This window comes from Alosa alosa, chromosome 13, assembly GCF_017589495.1.
Source record: "Alosa alosa isolate M-15738 ecotype Scorff River chromosome 13, AALO_Geno_1.1, whole genome shotgun sequence".
NCBI lineage: Eukaryota > Metazoa > Chordata > Actinopteri > Clupeiformes > Clupeidae > Alosa > Alosa alosa.
The window spans coordinates 26,669,534-26,687,903 of record NC_063201.1 but is presented as its reverse complement, the minus strand read 5'-3'; the positions used below and the strand labels follow the sequence as shown (position 1 = coordinate 26,687,903).

General features: G+C 43.0%; 3 protein-coding genes across 17 annotated transcripts; 1 reads left to right on the top strand and 2 right to left on the bottom strand.

Moving 5' to 3' along the window:
* Window position 1: 1 nt before the first annotated feature.
* On the bottom strand, window positions 2–5,340 carry dnase2 (deoxyribonuclease II, lysosomal). Its single transcript, XM_048260564.1, has 7 exons — window positions 4,957–5,340; window positions 4,472–4,585; window positions 3,925–4,078; window positions 3,361–3,460; window positions 2,836–3,000; window positions 1,597–1,812; window positions 2–1,051 (listed from the first exon to the last, which is right to left on the bottom strand). The coding sequence occupies exons 2-7, from the start codon at window positions 4,576–4,578 to the stop codon at window positions 621–623; spliced, it is 1,173 nt and encodes a 390-aa protein (XP_048116521.1). The 5' UTR covers window positions 4,579–4,585; window positions 4,957–5,340; the 3' UTR covers window positions 2–620.
* Window positions 5,341–6,457: 1,117 nt separating this feature from the next.
* On the bottom strand, window positions 6,458–11,997 carry LOC125305663 (G-protein-signaling modulator 1). 8 transcript variants are annotated; one of them, XM_048260569.1, is made up of 7 exons: window positions 11,209–11,282; window positions 10,681–10,756; window positions 10,185–10,285; window positions 9,084–9,695; window positions 8,666–8,822; window positions 8,163–8,419; window positions 6,458–7,700 (listed from the first exon to the last, which is right to left on the bottom strand). In XM_048260569.1, exons 4-7 carry the CDS (start codon window positions 9,672–9,674, stop codon window positions 7,566–7,568), a joined length of 1,140 nt encoding a protein of 379 aa, XP_048116526.1. In that variant the 5' UTR covers window positions 9,675–9,695; window positions 10,185–10,285; window positions 10,681–10,756; window positions 11,209–11,282; the 3' UTR covers window positions 6,458–7,565. The 8 variants fall into 8 exon arrangements, 7 of the variants coding, with proteins under 7 accessions (XP_048116526.1, XP_048116527.1, XP_048116525.1 ...); XR_007195455.1 differs by lacking the exons at window positions 10,681–10,756; window positions 11,209–11,282 and having other exon boundaries at window positions 6,458–7,394; window positions 7,494–7,700; window positions 10,185–10,664; XM_048260570.1 differs by lacking the exons at window positions 10,681–10,756; window positions 11,209–11,282 and adding an exon at window positions 11,954–11,997.
* pbx2 (pre-B-cell leukemia homeobox 2) lies at window positions 11,318–18,340 on the top strand. 8 transcript variants are annotated; one of them, XR_007195454.1, is made up of 10 exons: window positions 11,318–11,556; window positions 12,764–12,837; window positions 13,661–13,905; window positions 14,416–14,606; window positions 14,983–15,118; window positions 15,240–15,384; window positions 15,802–15,899; window positions 16,290–16,346; window positions 17,132–17,223; window positions 17,424–17,508. XR_007195454.1 is itself a non-coding variant. In XM_048260556.1 (9 exons), exons 1-9 carry the CDS (start codon window positions 11,318–11,320, stop codon window positions 17,502–17,504), a joined length of 1,266 nt encoding a protein of 421 aa, XP_048116513.1. In that variant the 3' UTR covers window positions 17,505–18,340. The 8 variants fall into 8 exon arrangements, 7 of the variants coding, with proteins under 7 accessions (XP_048116513.1, XP_048116515.1, XP_048116514.1 ...); XM_048260556.1 differs by lacking the exon at window positions 17,132–17,223 and having other exon boundaries at window positions 17,424–18,340; XM_048260558.1 differs by having other exon boundaries at window positions 17,132–17,557.
* The last annotated feature ends 30 nt before the right edge of the window (window positions 18,341–18,370 follow it).

Sequence of the window (18,370 nt, the reverse complement as noted above, 5' to 3'; positions counted from 1 at the left end):
ATAGGTAAAACAGTCATTTATTCCATGTAAAACTGATATATTATACTTATGATGTGTACAAAAATATAATATATTCTATCCAAACCTTTCCCCATGAATAAAAAATGAAAATGTACAACATAAGCTGTGGAAATGGACAGTCAGTGACATAAACCTGGAACTGTTTAAGAAACATAAACATATTCAGATCTCTGCATTTAGAATTCATTATCTATCATTAAAAATCCAGATGGACCTTGCGCCTCAACAGATGCTAAAGCATAATGGCTCTCAGCTTCCACTAACAGCTTCAGATGTCCAAAAATACTGTAGTATGCATTTACACTTGGCCTCATCCATACAATTTATTACCGTTATATTCTTCAGATGGGTGAATAAGAGAGAACCATTTTATTTAGAGTACCTTATTCCCTCTCAATCTATGTGTAATGGTCCTACTACTAGTGCTGCATGTTTGAAGTCTTCCCCTACCTGATCTCTTTAACAAAATGAACCCTTGTTTGGCTGGTTGAGGTATGATTAGAAACATGGGAAAGTCCTTGACCCTTAGAAACATGGGAAAGTCCTTGACCCTTAGAAACATGGGAAAGTCCTTGACCCTGTGTGCATTAGTGAGTGTGTCACTGCCAGCCTGCACCCCTCAGCGCAGTGTCACACTCACTAATGTCCCCTTTGCAGGAAAGACACTGGAGGGCGGCGGTCCGGTAGGCCTTCCACACGACGGGGTCCTGGAGGCAGACCGTCCCCCCTCCCCTCAGTTCCTCGGCCTCGTCTCGGTTGATGTCCCCCACACACACCCAGCCCCCCGAGCGTCCGCTCTCCGCCGCCGCTACCGCCGCCCCACTGCTGGTGTCTGGGCCCGGACTCACAGCCCATTTGGAGTGGTCGTGGGTGGCCTTGTAGGTGAAGCGCTGGCCGGGGGCGAGCTGTGCTATGTCCAGTACCGTCCAGCCCAGCGTGCAGTCGGACTTCAGGATCCCCCTGGATCGCTGCCAGAACTGCACCAGCAGGTTGGACTGCAGGGTGGGCGCTACCCAGGCATGATACAGATCTAGTCATGAAGGAGAAAAACACACAGAGCTCATGGCGTACAGTAGGTTAGGATAACACAGTCTGGGCTGGAGTCAAAGCAACTACCTGCAACTTGTGAGGGTTAATTTTACACATAAAGTCCCAGACAGAAAAATTACATTACAATATATGGTAACACTTTACTTGACAGTATCGACATAAGAGTGACATGACACTGTCATGACACATGAACCCTAACCCTAACCCTAATCTCTAACCTTAACCCTAATCCTAACCCTAATTTTAACCCTAAACCTAAACTTGTTATGACAAAAAACGAATGGCAATTAATAACAGACTTGTTTATGACACGTTCATGACAGTGTCATGTCACTCTTATGTCGATACTGTCAAGTAAAGTGTAACCCAATATATTTTGAAACAGTCAAAAAGACAATCAGTACAGATTGATTTAAACTAACTTTACACTTTCACTTGCACTTTAGTTTTCAGCAGTATGCTTGCTATAAACCAGTGCTCTTATTTGCCTTTTCATGTAAATAGCACATGGTAAAGAGGGCACACCATTCTTGAATGACGCTCCTTTTGCAAAGCTGATAAACTGTGATCCACCCAGGGAGGTGAGCGTGACACTCCGATTGGCCGCTGTGGAGGAAACATCTGTGGCGCTGACATTGACACCCTGTCCACACAGGCTCACCAAGGAGGGCACGGAGGAGGCCAGCGCCGGGGGGACGTGGCAGTCGTACACGTGGGGCTGGTTGATCTGCAACTGCTCCCCTGCAACAACAAAAAGAGACGACAGCCGCCCCACCCGCTCAGGTCACACTAGCATCCCATTTCAATCCATCCATGGCATCCGCTCTGCAGTAAAGAAAGTGTGTGACACAAACCGCTTCACCCGCCACACCAACACCATCATTTCTATCATCGCCCCTCCGCCTCCCCTCCACCCGCAGCTGGTATCACACAGCCATGACAAGAAGCACTCAACACTCTCGACATCTCATTAATGTGAGCCACTGAACCATACTGGAGGTATGGGGGCCCAGCCTTCTCATTGTGCTGCACATCACATTTGCATTGCCTGAGCCCCCCCCCCTCTGATGGAAGAGGGAGGAAGGGAGGGGGGAAAAAGGCACACATTGATGGCAACCCGTTTACCTATGCAGTATATGAGCACTGCGGCGTCAGCATGAAAGACAATGATTTCAACATAACAGGAACCTACTGTGCAAATACGGCACAGTGTGAACAGGGCTGTCACTATGGTTACGCTGCCAGTTAGAGGGATTACTTTCACTGTAGCTATGGTAACAGCACCACATGCATGATCTGCCAGCGAGGCTGTAGAGGTAGCACTCACAGGCGACCGGAGTGAGTTTTTGGGAGAGATCCAGCGCGTATCCGATCTGGAACGCGGTCAAGTTTCACATAACTACCCCTTACTGCAGCCGCAAACATGTGCATCTTAGCAAACACACTGAGGGGGACTCACCAATGACTCTTGTGCAGGGATGCTACAAATGTCTACATAGGATAAGCATCATGGTTGAGATTAGTCTAAATAAAACTAGGAAACAGGCTCATAATCATTTATAACTGAGAAAGTGGGCAATCATTAATACATTATAATTGATCAAAGACTCAACCTTAAGAAAACAAATTTCAAGTCACACCATCTGTGAACTTTGCTCATGGCAACTGAGAACATGCAGCTGTTTGGAGCTGAGGTTCCTTACAATAAATACTTCCACAGAACATGTGGTGTGAGGTGCACATGCAGAATGTTTACGTTATTACCAATGGTCTGGAAACGTTCCAGTGGGTAGGATACACAGAGGAAGTTCTGTCCATTGATGACTCCGGTGCTCGGGTAGGAGAACTGCCCCTTAGCTTTCGAGGGGGGGAAATGGGGAGTACTGTGGACCAGCCAGAAGCCACGCTCTTTGTCAAACAGGACAACGCCTGGGAATAAAGACAGGGTTCACTTGGCGAAAACAACAGAATATACACATGAATCAGAGTAGACGGAATATTAAAACATAAGGACATACATTGCCTTTATATGCATTGATTTCACACAGCCATACTTAGTATTCAGTATCCATAGGTTCGACGTATGTAATATAGTTAAATAATGCACAATACAATGATACATGCATAGGGTTAGGAATATACATACAATATTAACATAGAAATTAACACAGAAACACTGACATTCTAAAAATCGCTTTTTATACCACTGGTCCGTATTTACAGAATATATTAACAGGATATAAATATCTACATTTCAGAAGTGTGTGAAAAGACAGAAGGGTGCAGTACCTTTTGTGTGGCCGTCTTCATTGCTTTCTCCATCTCCCTCAGTCGGTTTTCCTGTGTGGGGTGCTTGATCATTGTACAGTATATATCCTATTTCATCAGCCTTATGATCACACAGAGAGAGGGAGGGAGAGAGAGAGAGAGAGAAATTACTACATTAAAAACTACACTTTGTTCTGTATCCTCTGAACTCACTCATCTGTTATGTGCACCACATTTAACAATTCATTTTCAACCTCTCCATGTCAATGGCTATTAATATATGTATTTAATTGTATGAGTGGTGATGGCCAAATGGTCAGGGATCTGGGCTTCCAAATGGAAAACCAGAAGATTCGGAGTTTGATTTTAGGAGCTGGCAGCCATCATCGTGGCCCCTAAGTTGTCTGGATAAGAGCGTCAGCTAAATGGCAAAATCATAAAAACCTTGTAACTTCTAATCATTTCTAGTAAAATATAGTATACAGAAGTTTCAGTTGTTCCACACAAATACAACATTGAAAGCTGTACAGGAAGACATGGAAGCCTAAACAGTGACTCAGAAACATTACAGCAAAAGTTCCCAACCTCATATAAAGGCCCCATCGTCCGTGCCAAGGCTCCTGTGCTGTCGTTCACGGGTCCTCTTCCATCCACCCATCCCTCACTTCTTTTCTCCAGCAGCAGATACTGTAATCCTTCTATGCGAGATTTGTGGTGAGGGAGTTTATACAGATAAAACCTAGAGTTAGAGACAAAATACAGTACACTTTCAATTGTGGATGGAGCAAGTTTGAGACATATACATACCAATTAGATTTTGGATATTTTTAATATCATTATTATTTAACTGTCTTTTAAACTTAAACTGTTATTTCTAACTGTATTGTTCACATACTGTAAGTCACTTTGGACAAACGTGTTTGCTAAATACTATATAGCCTAATATATATTTCATCTACTGAAGATTATTTACATCAGGCTGTCAGAGTGCTTAAACTGAATAGTGCAACTAATTTATTGTATCTCTTTTGTTTAAAGAAGCCTTGAAGAGCCAATTGAGTGCCCTTAATCCATGTAGCATTCTGTTCCAATCACAATAGTGGATATTAAAGAGCGTATCATGAAAATTTACCAGTCAACAGTGTCTCCTTTATCATTGTAGCAGGAGATTTGTGAGGCATCTCCCTCTGCTGGCAGTCGTATAATTAGCAAGGCAAATGCCAGCATGTAGGGATCCATACTACAACTGGTAGAGAGAAACGAAAGGTTTACTGTTGATTTCCCTCAGCTTTAGGCTACATTAGCCTACAAAATAGGCTATTAAAAGTGTACTGATTGTTGAACATGCATACAATGTAACAAAGTTTCTATGACTGAAGGTAATGGAAAGACTAGGCTACTGTTACATTCTGGCTCTTGGTTGTGACTTCAGTCATTTTCTCAGTGTTTCAGTATGTTTAGACCAGGCGAACGTTCAGAAAGCCTAACCTACCACCTCTAAAGCAGGATGACCATCATGTTCCATAGATCTTTTGTTGTCTAAGGTTTAGACATTTCAATTTAGCAGCCTAGTCGCTTTGACAGATATCCTTGGACTCCTCACGAAATGTCACTTACCTGCTGGCTTTAGGCTACTGCATTTGTTTTCGGAGGAGAGCTTTCGTCTGTAACTGTTGGCGTTGTTGGGAAACTATGATCTGTCATTAGGCTAGGCTACTTCCCTAATCTTTTAGAATGATAGGATGAAGTGAAGAACAGAATCACGTGAAGGACAAATGCTTTCGATCACATGCTAAAACCCGGTGTTGCAGGAGGCGCAGTAGCCTATCAAAGCGTGTTCCAACTTAAGCCTTTAACTTTTGTTTCGATCTTTCCATTGTAGGCTACATAGTTCTTTAAAGTAGGCTAAGCTATAACCGGTTATTCTGTCCCCATTGGCAATTTTCACCAAGTATTTCGCTGCAAACGCCAACCAAGATGTGTCACTGCGTGTCCCCAATAACCTACAATAATTTCCTGGTTACTGGCAAAACATTCGTGTACACACAAACTGACGGGGCTACTTTGCCTCGGGCCTAATATTGGGATAGTAAATGTAAACGATGTGATCTTGAAAGGGCGTGGGCTGTCCTGTTATTTTACCCTCGAGAGCTTCTCCTCTAATGCACTTTGCCACCCTGCACTGACTGCGGTCTGGCACCGTCAGAGCTGAGATCACAGAGACTGGAATTAACTATCTTGCTTTTAACATGGATTATTTTTGTCCCCTAGAGATAACCTTATAAATGGTCTTTCTGGGGTTTCAAACAATATCTAAAGTGACTTGACTACTATGCCATGGAAGCAAAACAATTCTCATGTAATTTTGTTTCTATGCGTTACTGGATCCTTGACTTTTGTGAGAGGAGCACTTTGTTAATGAGAAAGGAACTTAGCTCTTGGATAAAAGTAGTTGTACCTCTGTGGCTGTGCTTATTCATACAGTGAAGGCTGTGGCAAACCAGTCAACAAAATTACGAGAATGAAGCCAAATACCCATTTCTACATTAAAAATACCCAACATAGGCCTAGACGTCTCACGCAATGACTTTAGAAGAAGATGGCCAACATGAATGAGAAGTAGACTTCCTTCACTTTTAGACTGAAGAAAAGTAACAATAAAAGGAGGGCTCTGAAAAGTTATTCTGACCATGTCCTCTTATCTGCAATAACTGAAAATCTATTGCAAATATGAGATCATTCCCGACCTCTCAGCATTCAGTTATATTCCAATGTAACTTTGATGATAGGCGGTGTCTTTCATGGATAGGAAAAGTCATGATCTAAACATAGTACAATGGTGTCTTTAGCCATTCAGTATATCATTTACTACAGACCATGTTAAATAGGCCAGGGCAATCTAATAAAGTACTCCACAAAACCATTTTTTGTCATTAACGTACCATTTTTATTTATTTGTGAGATGAATGACGTATTTTACTGTGGTCTTTTAAAAGAGTTTTGCAAAGTTATATCAGTCATACTAACTGCAACACCCCCTCCACCACACACACACACACACACACACACACACACACATACACACTTTACAAAAATAAAAGACACCTTGCAAACAGTGTTTGGCAATAGTGCTTTAACCAAAACAGTCTACATGTGCATTAGGCAAAGATACAGTACATGTTGACGTTTGGTTATGCACAGAAACTGGTTTCTCAGAATTAAGCATTTTCCCATTTCCCAGCCCCTCACAGCGCTCTTAAGGCAACATATGCCTTCATCACAGTAGCAATAATCTGAATAATGTTCCAGGTTTAAGAACCCTCCAAAAGGAAACTGCTGCAGACATATGATAATTCAATATATATTCTGTTTTTAAATAGCAAGATTAAGATCACCTGAACACAGAGACTTCGGGAGGATGCCATTGGCAGATCTGTAGGGAATCTAAAACCATATTTAAGAAAAAATATCAAACATTCAGCTACTGCCAAAGCCCTGCCAAGAGAGGAGTGGATATCCACTCCCCTTATAAGAATGTCAAAGACATTTTCCAAAAAGATTTCTTTCAGAACACATGACTGTTTACACAATCCATGTGTTCAGGACATATCCCAGTGTTGACCCTTTTCAAGCGTGAGGATATTCCAGTAATACCAGTATACCAACATTAACAATCAAATATATTTACAACTTTCTTAGGACAGTAACAGTTTAGTAATATATGGATTTCAGGCACTTGATAAATAAGGCATGTAAAACTAGTTTGAAATGAGTGCTGCCTCAATAAGCATTGCGTAAAGACATCATCAAGGCCATCCAAAAATACAGTCACTCATACAAACTGAAAACCATCCATTCAAATACATTTGATAGTAAGTTTGATTGAAATGAGAGGAATGTACAAAATAGCCTGACATGACTGTGCATGATGGACTAGTGCTGGTTAGCTCAAACAGACTGTGGTCTCTTCAAACCTTGTCTTCATGCTCAAAAGGTGACTTCAGCACTTTGCAGACAGCTCTGAACCGCAATGCCGTCTTCCCTCCTCCAGCCTTCTGTCAGCCCACAACATTAGAAATCGAATGAAATTAAAATTGAAATGATTTCACTAAATTTGCTTATCACTTCCTCTCAAATTTAGATATAATTCCTACATGGCTGTCTTGATGTTGACCTTTCTTGTATTGCATGTCTGGCTCTGTAAGACCATTCAGTCTTTACTTCCCTCAGTGATTGTCAGGAAACTCAGTCCTTTGCTCGTCCATCCTCCCACCCTGAACCTTCAGCAGCAGAGAGAAGAAGTCCTCATCATCCATCGGACCAGGAGCTCGGCTCCTCTGCTCCTCCAGTCTGCCTTGAGCCTGGTGGGAACACAAATGTATTCATTAGCAGTTAGCTACACTGGATCAATTGAATGTCATTACAGTAAGCAATGTGTTTATTTCTGCTACGATAATCTCAGGAACTTTAATGGCTCACAATGACATAAAAAGTCTTGATCTACAGTATATCTTGATCTATATGGTGAGAAAAGAACTTGTCAGATGTAAACACGGCAAATCTCTAAATAAATGGAAAATGAGACACATCTTTCCCACTGAGAAATGCATGGACTTAAAAATGTTCACAGCAACGAACATATGTGGTGTTTTCGTTCTTTTTGAAACACAGTGGTTCCTGTGTATCATAATATATACTATGTCCCAACGTCTAGACATACAGAAAAAAAAAACAATACTGATAGCTTCCAGACTGTATTCCACAGTGCAGCGGGAGCTCACAAGACTAGAGGACTCATGACAGTCTAAACCCGCAGCATTTACTTGGGATGTGAGGATCATATTGTAAAGGTCTTCTTTAGGAGGTGGGGCCTTGGTTGCCTTCTTCATCACACTGGCCTTGATACTCAGCTTCCTGTCACAAGCTTTGGGCTCATCGGCTGGGGGCGCCTGGGGCTGCGGAGGAACCGGAATAATGCTTTCGGCCTCAGCCCTCTGATCGTCCAGACGCCGGGCTTGAGACGTGGCCACCAGGTCAAAGAACTCCTCCTTCTGCAGTGATGTCATCGAGGAGAACATGACTGTTGGAGAATGCAGACAATATAAAGGGAGATTGAAAGGGAGACCTCACGATTATGAAGTTCAATTTAGGTTCATCATAGGTTAAAGACATTTTTTGTGTGGTTGATGGTTTTATGTCCACATTGCAGGAAATGTGTGATTAAGCAATAGTCAAGTGTTTCTTACACGTGACCGAATGCTGGCTCAGCTTAGTTACAGAAGTAATGCCTACTAGCAAAATCATTTGCAGTGTTGTGTATCGTCACCTCTGTTACTATGGCGAGGGGTTCCCGGCTCAGAATAGCATCTCCGTCTCGGTTCTAGTCTGAAAGAGCAGCGCTGGTCATTCAGTCTTCTGCCCTCCTGCACAGCGTACAGCAGCTCATACAGAGCGTCGGGGAAATCAGAACTTAACCTGTTGACCTAAGGTGGTGAATAAACATGTGACAAAGCACATAGAGTCAACATTGCAATACACGAAACGGGTCAGTGTGGAATACAAGACAATGACAATGTCTATTGGAGTATGACGGTAAAAAGTTCCCTTTCAGAGTTATTCAAACAAGACAGTTACCGGTCACGTAGGCTTTAGGAACTTTACTTTTGCAACAAAACAGCACATTGTATGTTACTATGAAATAACTATGGGCATGTATGACTATCATTTTGCATGGTCACCGATACCTTTTTCTGTGCATCATCTGGACTCAAAAAGTCTTTACACTTTTTTTGTGCATCATCTGGACTCAAAAAGTCTTTACACTTTTTGGGTGTTTCTGCACTGGGTTGTGTTTTGTGCCTTAATATGACTTCTGTTTTTGTCTCGGCTGTGGCGTCTGTCTCTCGTGGAGCAGTCTGCGTGTGTGATGCTCCCTCACCCACTGCTGAGGGTTCATCTGGTACGCTCTCCTTTGCTCTCAGCATTGCTTCACTCTCCATATTCACGTCTATGTCAGCAGCCTTGCTGTCTTTGGTCTCCATCTCCCTCTGTGTCCTCTTCTCTGGATCACCCCCTCTCTCCTCTTCTTGTATTTCTGACTTCTTTACAGTCCCGTCCTCAGACTCACAGACAGCCGAGTCTTGTAGTTGCTCTACAGGCTGGTGGTTTCCTTTAATAGTATCTCCATTGTCTTGTTGAGTTATCGTTACAGTCTCTTGGCCGTTGACTTTACTTGTATTGCACATAACACTGTCAATGTCGTCTCCCTCTTCTAAAATGAAGAGAGGTTCCAAGTCCTCCTTTCTGGTGGATTGTCCATCCACTGCCATATCCATTGTTTTTCCTCTAAATCAGAACTTTGACAATATGAAAAACCAAACTTATCTTTCATTAAAGCCATAAATTACATACATAACTGAAAATACAATTAAACATATGTCTCCACTATGACAAACAGTTACACCCAGTTTATAGCATTAAAGTCTATATATGACAGTGTAATCAGTGACCACAATACTGGAATAATTCATTGCATTGCACTGCATCATAAATTAAGGGTATAGCATCACCAAAAACATCAACAACAATAGTTTTGAAAGAATGTTTTGTAATGTACAGTAGACTAAGTCCTAGTGGCCAACCAAACCACAACCTTCACTGTACTCAATGGCAGATCACAAACACTGATCTGAAACAAGTTTATCAGCAATCTAAGAGATGAAAACCAGTAACACAAAACTATCTACATTTACAATTATTCATATGATATCAGTGCAAGCTATCACTTCTGCCTCTAATTTACCACCCCAGGTATTTGTGATAGGCAGTGTAAGTTCGTAGCCTACCTTCTTCCCACGCTTAACTAGGAGATGGTTTACCCTCAGATGACTTCCAATGTCTCCGTCTTGTCTTCTTATCATATATGACTTTTGATTACCATCATCTCCTAGGGTGAACAGACGTAACGCTGAACATGACTTCTTTCCCTGTTAAAAAACGCTTCAGCAAATGCTCCTGACAAGTGGAAAGTTGACATGAAGTTGCAACATGCTCTACTTAACACTCTGTCTGTCTGTTCAGTCTCTTCCTGTTCCCCTCCTGTCCTGACCCACCCCTATTTATTTAGCCCATATAACAAACTCGTGGAAAGCTGTCATTATGCTCTTAAGCAGAATACAAGTAGCCTACAATGAACACCAATAAATTGTTTCTTTATATATTTGTCAAAAGAATATCGTTAGAAATGACCTAAGGAATTATAGCCTGGGGGAGGTGTGCTGTGTGTGCAATGTGTGCAGTAGATCTGCACCAGCTTGTTGAATAGAAATAGCATGTTGAAACCTAGCTGTTTGTGTGACTGAATCTGCGGTTAGGCAGACTTCCTGTTGACTTGCAGATAAACGAGAAGTAGACAGACCTGAGCAAAAAAAAAAAAAAAAAAAGGCTAAAGGATAGGCTACTTTAGCTTAACAATTTAGGATGGGCAAAGTGAAATGAGGTGTCAGGTAGAGTAAATGTGAATCTCTGAAGTAAAGCAGAATTTCTTAAATGCTTAGTTTTCCCCTCTAAAAACAGGCCTTCATACGCGATACTATTTTATAAGAAATTTAAAAACTGCATGAAAAAAATGAGTGGGGAAACAAATCACCACGATAAAGGGAAATACAACAATGGACTTCAATAGAAGAAAGCGGGGATAGGCATATCACATAAAAACGTGGTTCGCCAATTATATAGACCTGTAGATAAATGAATAGCGTAACTCCACTAAGTCTAAATGATCTCCTAACAATTAATAATACTGTCGCAAACTTGTAATTAGTATTGCAATCATGACAGTATATCGCCATTTTTGTGGCTCTAACTTACCTCCACTCTCTTTGTGAATCGCTAGGGGACCCCTGTGTGTTGCTCTTTTTTTTTCAGGGTGCATTGTATTCTCACGACCACATACAGTTCAGCTAATGTACCGCTCGGGATGTTACAGCAGCAGCCTATCGCGGGCAATGGTCCCAATTCAGGCCGGGGCCTTGGTTTGAACGCGCCTACCGGTATGCATCCAATGAACTCGGTTCGCCCAAGCTCTCAGCATCGGTCCGATGGGGAATCAGGCCTCGAAGGATCAGAAAATGGACACGAGAGCCGCAGGGATATTGGCGATATTTTGCAACAAATCATGACCATTACTGACCAAAGTTTGGACGAAGCCCAAGCAAAGTAAGCACCATGATGTTTTTAATTAGCAATGAAGATGTAACGCTAATGCAACTCCTGGCACTCAGCCCAAAAGTCAAGTTCGTTTTAAGAAAAAAGTTCTGACTTTAGAAGGTAGCCTGCTAACCACCATTAGCAGGCTCTGGCTAATTGCATAGCTCCTGGTGGTAGCTAGCGGAACAAACTGTCTGAAAGCTGGTACTAGTTGATCCCACAAGAAAACCTAGCTAAAAGCTTGTCCTTATGGTGAATTGGTGCGTCTCAAACTAGTTATTTAGATATTGTGGTTGTAGTCCCTGTTGTGATATTACTGAGTTGTGATCAAACTAACGTCAGCTATTGTTTACATGGTTCTTTAGCTTGGTCGCTAGGTTAAATAAAGCTAGCCAGAGCTACTTACTGTTGCAGTGATCTAGCTAATTAGCTAGTTATCAGTCGTTGAGCATTCCACCAGCAGTAAACCAGGTAACGATAGCTAGCACACTGATATTATTGAACACCTCTGCTAGCTGGCTCTATATGTTTTGTTTTCAAGTTGATGGCAATATTGAATAACATTAGGTTACATGATAATGTTGATAAGTGTTGAAAATACCGCAGAAATCTTGTGGAAATGCATAGCATGGCATATTACATAATTATCCATCAACTTATTCAGTTCTTTTTGTTTGCCATATCATATCAAGGAAAGAATCAATAGCAGTTAGCAGTTCGATTTAGTATGAGCGTATAGCATTCAGTAGCATCCATTTCCAGGCAAATTCATTCATATAATTTTTTTTATGTGTATATATCGTTATTAAGTTTTGTAGGAACTGTATTACACGATTTTATGAACAGACGTGTTACTCCCAATCTGATTGTTGCCCACTCCGTTTCAAAACAAACTATTGTCTGAATTTGAACTTCAGAACCAACCTCAGTTAACACCAGCACACATAAAAGCTTACAAGCTAGCAAGGTAACCAACCAGAAGCTAGGTTGCTAGCTGCTAGCTAGAATATAACACAAAATCACTGGGGTCTTTTATGCAGCATAGTCTTAAGAAACATTTGGCTGTCGCAAGAATTGTGGTGCTAAGGTGAGGTTTTTCCTATCCTAATATTTGGATAAAATAATGAAATACGATACTGAGTTAAGTTACGTTGTCAAGGACAGGATCCATGGCTAACCTTTTAATGTTATCCGTTTGTTCTTCCACCCAACACAGAAAACATGCTTTGAATTGTCATCGAATGAAACCTGCATTGTTCAGTGTGTTATGTGAGATTAAAGAAAAAACTGGTAAGTCCTGGGTGAAGTGAAGTGATGTGTTGAATATTAATCCGAACTTTTCATTTGTGTAAAAGTTGACATAATTTGACACCATTTTTAAGCTTGAGCGCCAGGCTGATTGAAGTTTGTGGAACAAAGCAGACGCTTGTTGTTGCTTGTGGATACCTTGTGTACACTTCCCTAACTGTGTCTGTCTGTTAACCTGTACAGTCGTGTAGGTTAGGTTAAGTTAAAACCTTACTCTTTACATTGCTATAATAAAGTCTTTGCCCTCTATCATGAACTAATTACAAGACCCTGAACAGATATGGATGCACCAGTGTGATATTTTACAGTTTAAATTGTGCTTTTTAAGTTAGACAAAGTGTAACAAATGTGTTAAGTAAAACAGTGTACCGTTTGTGTATTTATAAATGGATTTAAGCAATTTGCCCTATTTCTAAACTTAATTTCTGCAAGTCTTTGTGCATTTATAGTATGTAGTTTTGTTAAATAGATTATGGACTGTGATCATTAATGGCTTGCACCTTTCCCAATTTGGAACTCTTATGCCCTTGAATTAAATACCAGTTTCAAAGTACTTCTTGAGGTCTTCATGTACCTTAGCTCAATTGCAATAAGCTAAAATAAGCACAAATATAAAGTATAATCAAGTGTAATTATTTTATATTTGAAAATAAAGTCTCAGTTCAGCTTATAGATTGGTCGTACCTGAATTGAACAACTTTCCACGTTACAACCCCTTTTTCTTTTGTGCTAAAACAAGAAAACAAAAATGATATGCTTTGATATCATGCTTTGTCTAAAGATTCCCTTATTCTTTTTGGATTAGGTTTGTCTATGCGCAATGCACAGGAGGAGGAGCCACCAGATCCCCAGCTTGTCCGATTAGACAACATGCTGCTGGCTGAAGGTGTGGCAGGCCCCGAGAAAGGGGGCGGGGCTGCCGCTGCGGTGTCCGCGGCGACCAGTTCAGGCGGGATGTCGCCAGACAGTTCACTGGAGCATTCTGACTACAAGAGCAAGCTTAGCCAGATTCGGACCATCTATCACACTGAGCTGGAGAAATATGAGCAGGTATGTATCCTGTCGAGACACAAATCAGTCATGGATGGGTCCCAAAAAGCTGTTGGCGCAGTAACAGATGGTTCCATTGCCCTTACCTAGATATAACACAAACCAATTGAAATTTTAAAATGCCCTGTCTTATATACGTTTTTTCAGATGATTTGAGAATTTTTTTTTTTTTTTTGCGAATTGTCAATGGTTAGATCAGAAAAGCAAATTCGGTGCAGGATCCGGGTCACAGCACCAATGTAGCCTGCGTTGTGTTGAACCTGCGCGATTCAGCCCTGCACACGCCCGGACTCGAACCTGCGAACAGCAGCACCTCGGATCGGGAGGCGAGTGTGCTGACAGTTGAGCCAATAGCCCAGGCTACCGGCTTGCATGCCAGCAGCACTCTTGAGGCGTCGGAGAGTGAGGTTTACCAACGTTCCACAAGCACAGCTAAGCTAGCTGGCATCCGTTACATAGCCTTGGAAAGTTAATGTGTCTGTGTCTGTGTGTGTGTGTGTGTGTGTGTAGGCCTGCAACGAGTTCACCACCCACGTGATGAACCTGTTGCGGGAGCAGTCCCGCACGCGGCCTGTGTCTCCCCGCGAGATTGAGCGCATGGTGGCCATCATCCACCGCAAGTTCAGTGCCATCCAGACTCAGCTCAAGCAGAGCACCTGTGAGGCCGTCATGATCCTGCGCTCACGCTTCCTCGATGCCAGGTATGTGCTGTTCTTTATTCTGACTGGGACGTTGGCTATGAGGTTACCGCTTTGCTGTTCTTTTCTGTTTTCTTGGAGACGCTTAGAAATTACCTTCTTGTTCATGCTACATACATGACATACATGTTGAGTTTGAATTGTAAATGTTGCAAAACGAGTGCAACAGATTGGCTTTGAAAAGATTTGAAATGATGATGAACAAGGACATTTCTAAATGACCTCAAACTTTTGCGTGGTAGTGTAGTCTATCTAATCAGTGAATGATGTGTTCAGTTTTAGTCCAGAACGCATTAATGCAGTTCAATCAGTGTAGAATCAGTCAGTTTTGCCTGGTCGCTGATCAGTTAGTCAAGTGGTATATGTACCCGTTCCCTAGGCGCAAGCGGCGTAACTTCAGCAAGCAAGCCACAGAGGTCCTCAATGAGTACTTCTACTCGCACCTCTCCAACCCTTACCCCAGCGAGGAGGCCAAGGAAGAGCTGGCTAAGCAGTGTGGGATCACCGTCTCGCAGGTATGCAGGGTGCGCCTCACCCCCACCCCACCCCTCTTCGGACTGTTTATGCCACGGCAACAACGCGGCATGCCTAATTTAACACTGACCTCTCTATCCGGGCATTCGGATCCGCTGACAGGTGTCCAACTGGTTTGGCAACAAGCGGATTCGTTACAAGAAGAACATTGGCAAGTTCCAGGAAGAGGCTAATATCTACGCCATGAAGACAGCCCTGGGGGCCACGCAGCAGAGCGAGGACTCGCCGCACACGCCCAACTCCACCGGTGAGCTGCCCCGCCGGACACTCCCCACCAGTCCAGGCAGACAGAGCTTGTTTGAGTTGTCCTGACACTGCCCCGGTCTGAGTCAACGTGAAGGCGAGTCGATGCGGACGCACGCCGTGCAAAGGCTAAAATTGACATTGACTGAGATCGGGGTCAGTGGCAGGCTAGTCTCAGAGAGCTTTCTGTTTGTCCTGCATGTGTACCGTGAGTCGCTGTGGATCCAGATGTCTGCTGAATGACATAGTGAAGCCTAGCTAATGCACAGTAGCAGTAGGGTGGTGGTGAAAGAGTCGTCAGGAGCCTGAGAAGCAGGCGGTGACGTGTCAACGGCTGCTGGTTGGGGTTGTGTGGGTCAGGGCGAGGGCGGTCAGTAAGCTTATCGGCTCGTCTGCTCTCCTCTCTGCTTCCATCTCTCAGGCTCTGGCTCCTTCTCCCTGTCGGGGTCGGCTGACCTCTTCCTGGGAGTGCCTCCGATGAACGGGGCCGAGCAGCCGGCCTATCACATGGGAGCTCAGGTAGTGCATGCATGCTGTCAGCACAATGTCACAGGACTCTGTGACCTCACAATGCACGTCGCCATGGCAGCTGTCTGTTTTGTGTTTGTTTTGTGTTTGTTTGTGTGTGTTGCTGCTGTTATAGATCAGTGTGGTGGTCCGTGTGTTCCGTCTGTGTGGTTGTCCTTATGCTGCTTTTTAACTTGCATGTTTATAAACTGGAGCTTCATTCTGTGTGTTTGTATTGTAGTGCGAGTTGTTGACTGTTGCGGTGTGGTTTTGTCTCTGTGTGTCTGGGTCTTTGTGTGGGTGTATTTGCATTATGTGTTTGAATTCTCACATTGTGTGTGTGTCTGTGTGTTTTTTCACTCACCACTGGCTAAACTTCCTTGTCCTTTCTCTCTCTGATAGGACTCTATTTCTCAATCGGGTTTCTCAGACAGACTGTATAGTCCCAGAGAGAGCCGGGTGAGGAAGCCATTAAGCGCATGACTCTGTAGCCTCAGTCCGTCCCGTGCCAACTCAAATGAGCGATCTGCTAGCGCTGACCGATCTGCTAGCGCTGACCGATCTGCTAGCGCTGACCGATCTGATAGCGCTGATCGATCTGCTAGCGCTAAAATGCTCCTCTGGCACCTTTCCCCTCCCATTTTCCACCCAGACTAACACTCTGCTCTTCTGTACGGCTAATGCCACTACACCTCAAGCCTGAAGTGGAAGGACTTTGCTGCCTTAGTAGTGAAGGACTATGTATCATGTACCGGACCTTGATAGATATTTGGTTATTATACATTTGGAACATTTGTTGTTCATGCCATGCGTGTTGAAGAAATCCCACACTGTCCTTTACGCATGCAAATAAATACCTTCTTCAGGTGAATTCACCTGAGGAAGGTCTGTGTGACTGAAATGTTGTGTGAAGTATAAGTATTTGCATGCATAAAGGACAGTGTGCGGGATTTCTTCAACACACATTACTAGTGACTTTATCTTTTTTTCGACGCACCTGTCCCAAACGAGGTGTGCAAAAGCGCTTTTGAACTGTGTTGTCCATGCCATAAAAATAGATTTTTCTGAACAGACTTTCCATACTACCCCATAGTATTACATGCAACTGTGACTGACCAAAACTGGCATTTCATAGTCACCAGTTTGTGACTGCCCTGTCTTGGGCAGATTTAGGCTGAAATGATCATTACTATGTGTATGCAATAATACATTTAAAACAAATTTGACATTTGTGTTACATGCAGAAGACGTTGATCATTTAGCAGATGTTTTCATCCAAAGAGGCTTACAGTGCTATTGTGTGGAAATACTTCATCTCAAGAACAAGAGTTCAAAGGTGCCAGTGCATTAATAACATCAGCTGTGGAAGTTGGATCTATTTGATGCTCTGTGTGGATGTTGACCTGTGCTGTTGGCAGCGTGTTTTGAGTAGAGCAGGCCAGACACTGGTCCTAATGACCTGGAGCCTTGTGGAGTTGAGACATGTTGCGTGGTCAGTGTGTTGTTCCCTGCTTCACGACCTTCCATCCCTTCCAGACTAATGGCAACTGGCAGGATCCGAACAGTCCGCCGTCGGCCACCTCGCCCGTCAGCGACCACTCAGACAACTCCGACTGATGGATGTGGCCGCTCTCCGAACCAGCCCGCCAGGCTCGGGGTCGACAACAACAACGACGATAACGCCGATGACGACTAGACAGATTGAATGATGGTCACTCTTTATCCTTCACCACCCCCCCCCACCCCACCCCACCCCCCCACACACCTGTTACCCTCACTCCGCCGGTTTCACCTTATTTTTCAAGTCAGTTCATGTGCTTCTTCACTATGTGTGTGTGAGTGCTCGTGAGTGTATGTATGTCTTTCTGTAAATGTGTATGAAAGAGAGAGAGTGTGTGTGTGTGTGTGTGTGTGTGTGTGTGCGTACGTGTGTATTGGGTTGAGGGTGAAGTTCCCGTGTGTGTGTGTTAAAGGGAGCTCAGGAGGAAGACAAAGAGGATCATGGGATATTTTTTTTCTCCACTATAACATTATCTCCACTAGTTACTGCCGTGTCTGAGTGCTTGTAGAAATTGGAGAAAAAATCATCACGAAAGCTTTCATGAATACTATATTATTATTATTATTATTGTTATTTTTATCATTGCTATTATCTTTTGTTTCTTAAGAGCTCTGATAGAAGTGAATTGACTTGGGTGAAGGGGGCAATAGAGATAATCCAAAGATTGTGTTTTTCTGAGTGTGTGTGTGTGTGTGTGTGTGTGTTTGTGTGTGTTTTCCTCTTTTTTTTACTGGGCTTGTGTGTGGATCTATTATATGAATGAGGTGCGTTTGCTGTCCCTATATACGGTTTGAATGAGTATATCAACAGTGCTGTCTTTTTTCTGTACAGTGAAACACCTGTATTCTCTACCTCTTTTACAATAAAGACTGTCTGTGTACACATTCAGAAACCTGGTGTGAAGGGAGCGTGCTTTCATTAC

Bases quoted from the DNA above. Each gene is read 5' to 3' on its own strand.
- dnase2 (XM_048260564.1), bottom strand. From the start codon at position 4,578: ATGGATCCCTACATGCTGGCATTTGCCTTGCTAATTATACGACTGCCA. The intron at 3,001-3,360 runs GTACTGCACCCT...CTTTATTCCCAG, and splicing joins TGAAGACGGCCACACAAAAG to GCGTTGTCCTGTTTGACAAA. The intron at 1,813-2,835 runs GTAATAACGTAA...TTGTTGTTGCAG, and splicing joins GGAACGTTTCCAGACCATTG to GGGAGCAGTTGCAGATCAAC.
- LOC125305663 (XM_048260570.1), bottom strand. From the start codon at position 9,674: ATGGATATGGCAGTGGATGGACAATCCACCAGAAAGGAGGACTTGGAA. The intron at 8,823-9,083 runs GTATCGGTGACC...TCACCACCTTAG, and splicing joins CAGATGATGCACAGAAAAAG to GTCAACAGGTTAAGTTCTGA. The intron at 7,701-8,162 runs GTAAATGCTGCG...TGTTCCCACCAG, and splicing joins ATATGATCCTCACATCCCAA to GCTCAAGGCAGACTGGAGGA.
- pbx2 (XM_048260556.1), top strand. From the start codon at position 11,318: ATGTTACAGCAGCAGCCTATCGCGGGCAATGGTCCCAATTCAGGCCGG. The intron at 14,607-14,982 runs GTATGTGCTGTT...CCCGTTCCCTAG, and splicing joins TCACGCTTCCTCGATGCCAG to GCGCAAGCGGCGTAACTTCA. The intron at 15,385-15,801 runs GTGAGCTGCCCC...TCCATCTCTCAG, and splicing joins GCACACGCCCAACTCCACCG to GCTCTGGCTCCTTCTCCCTG.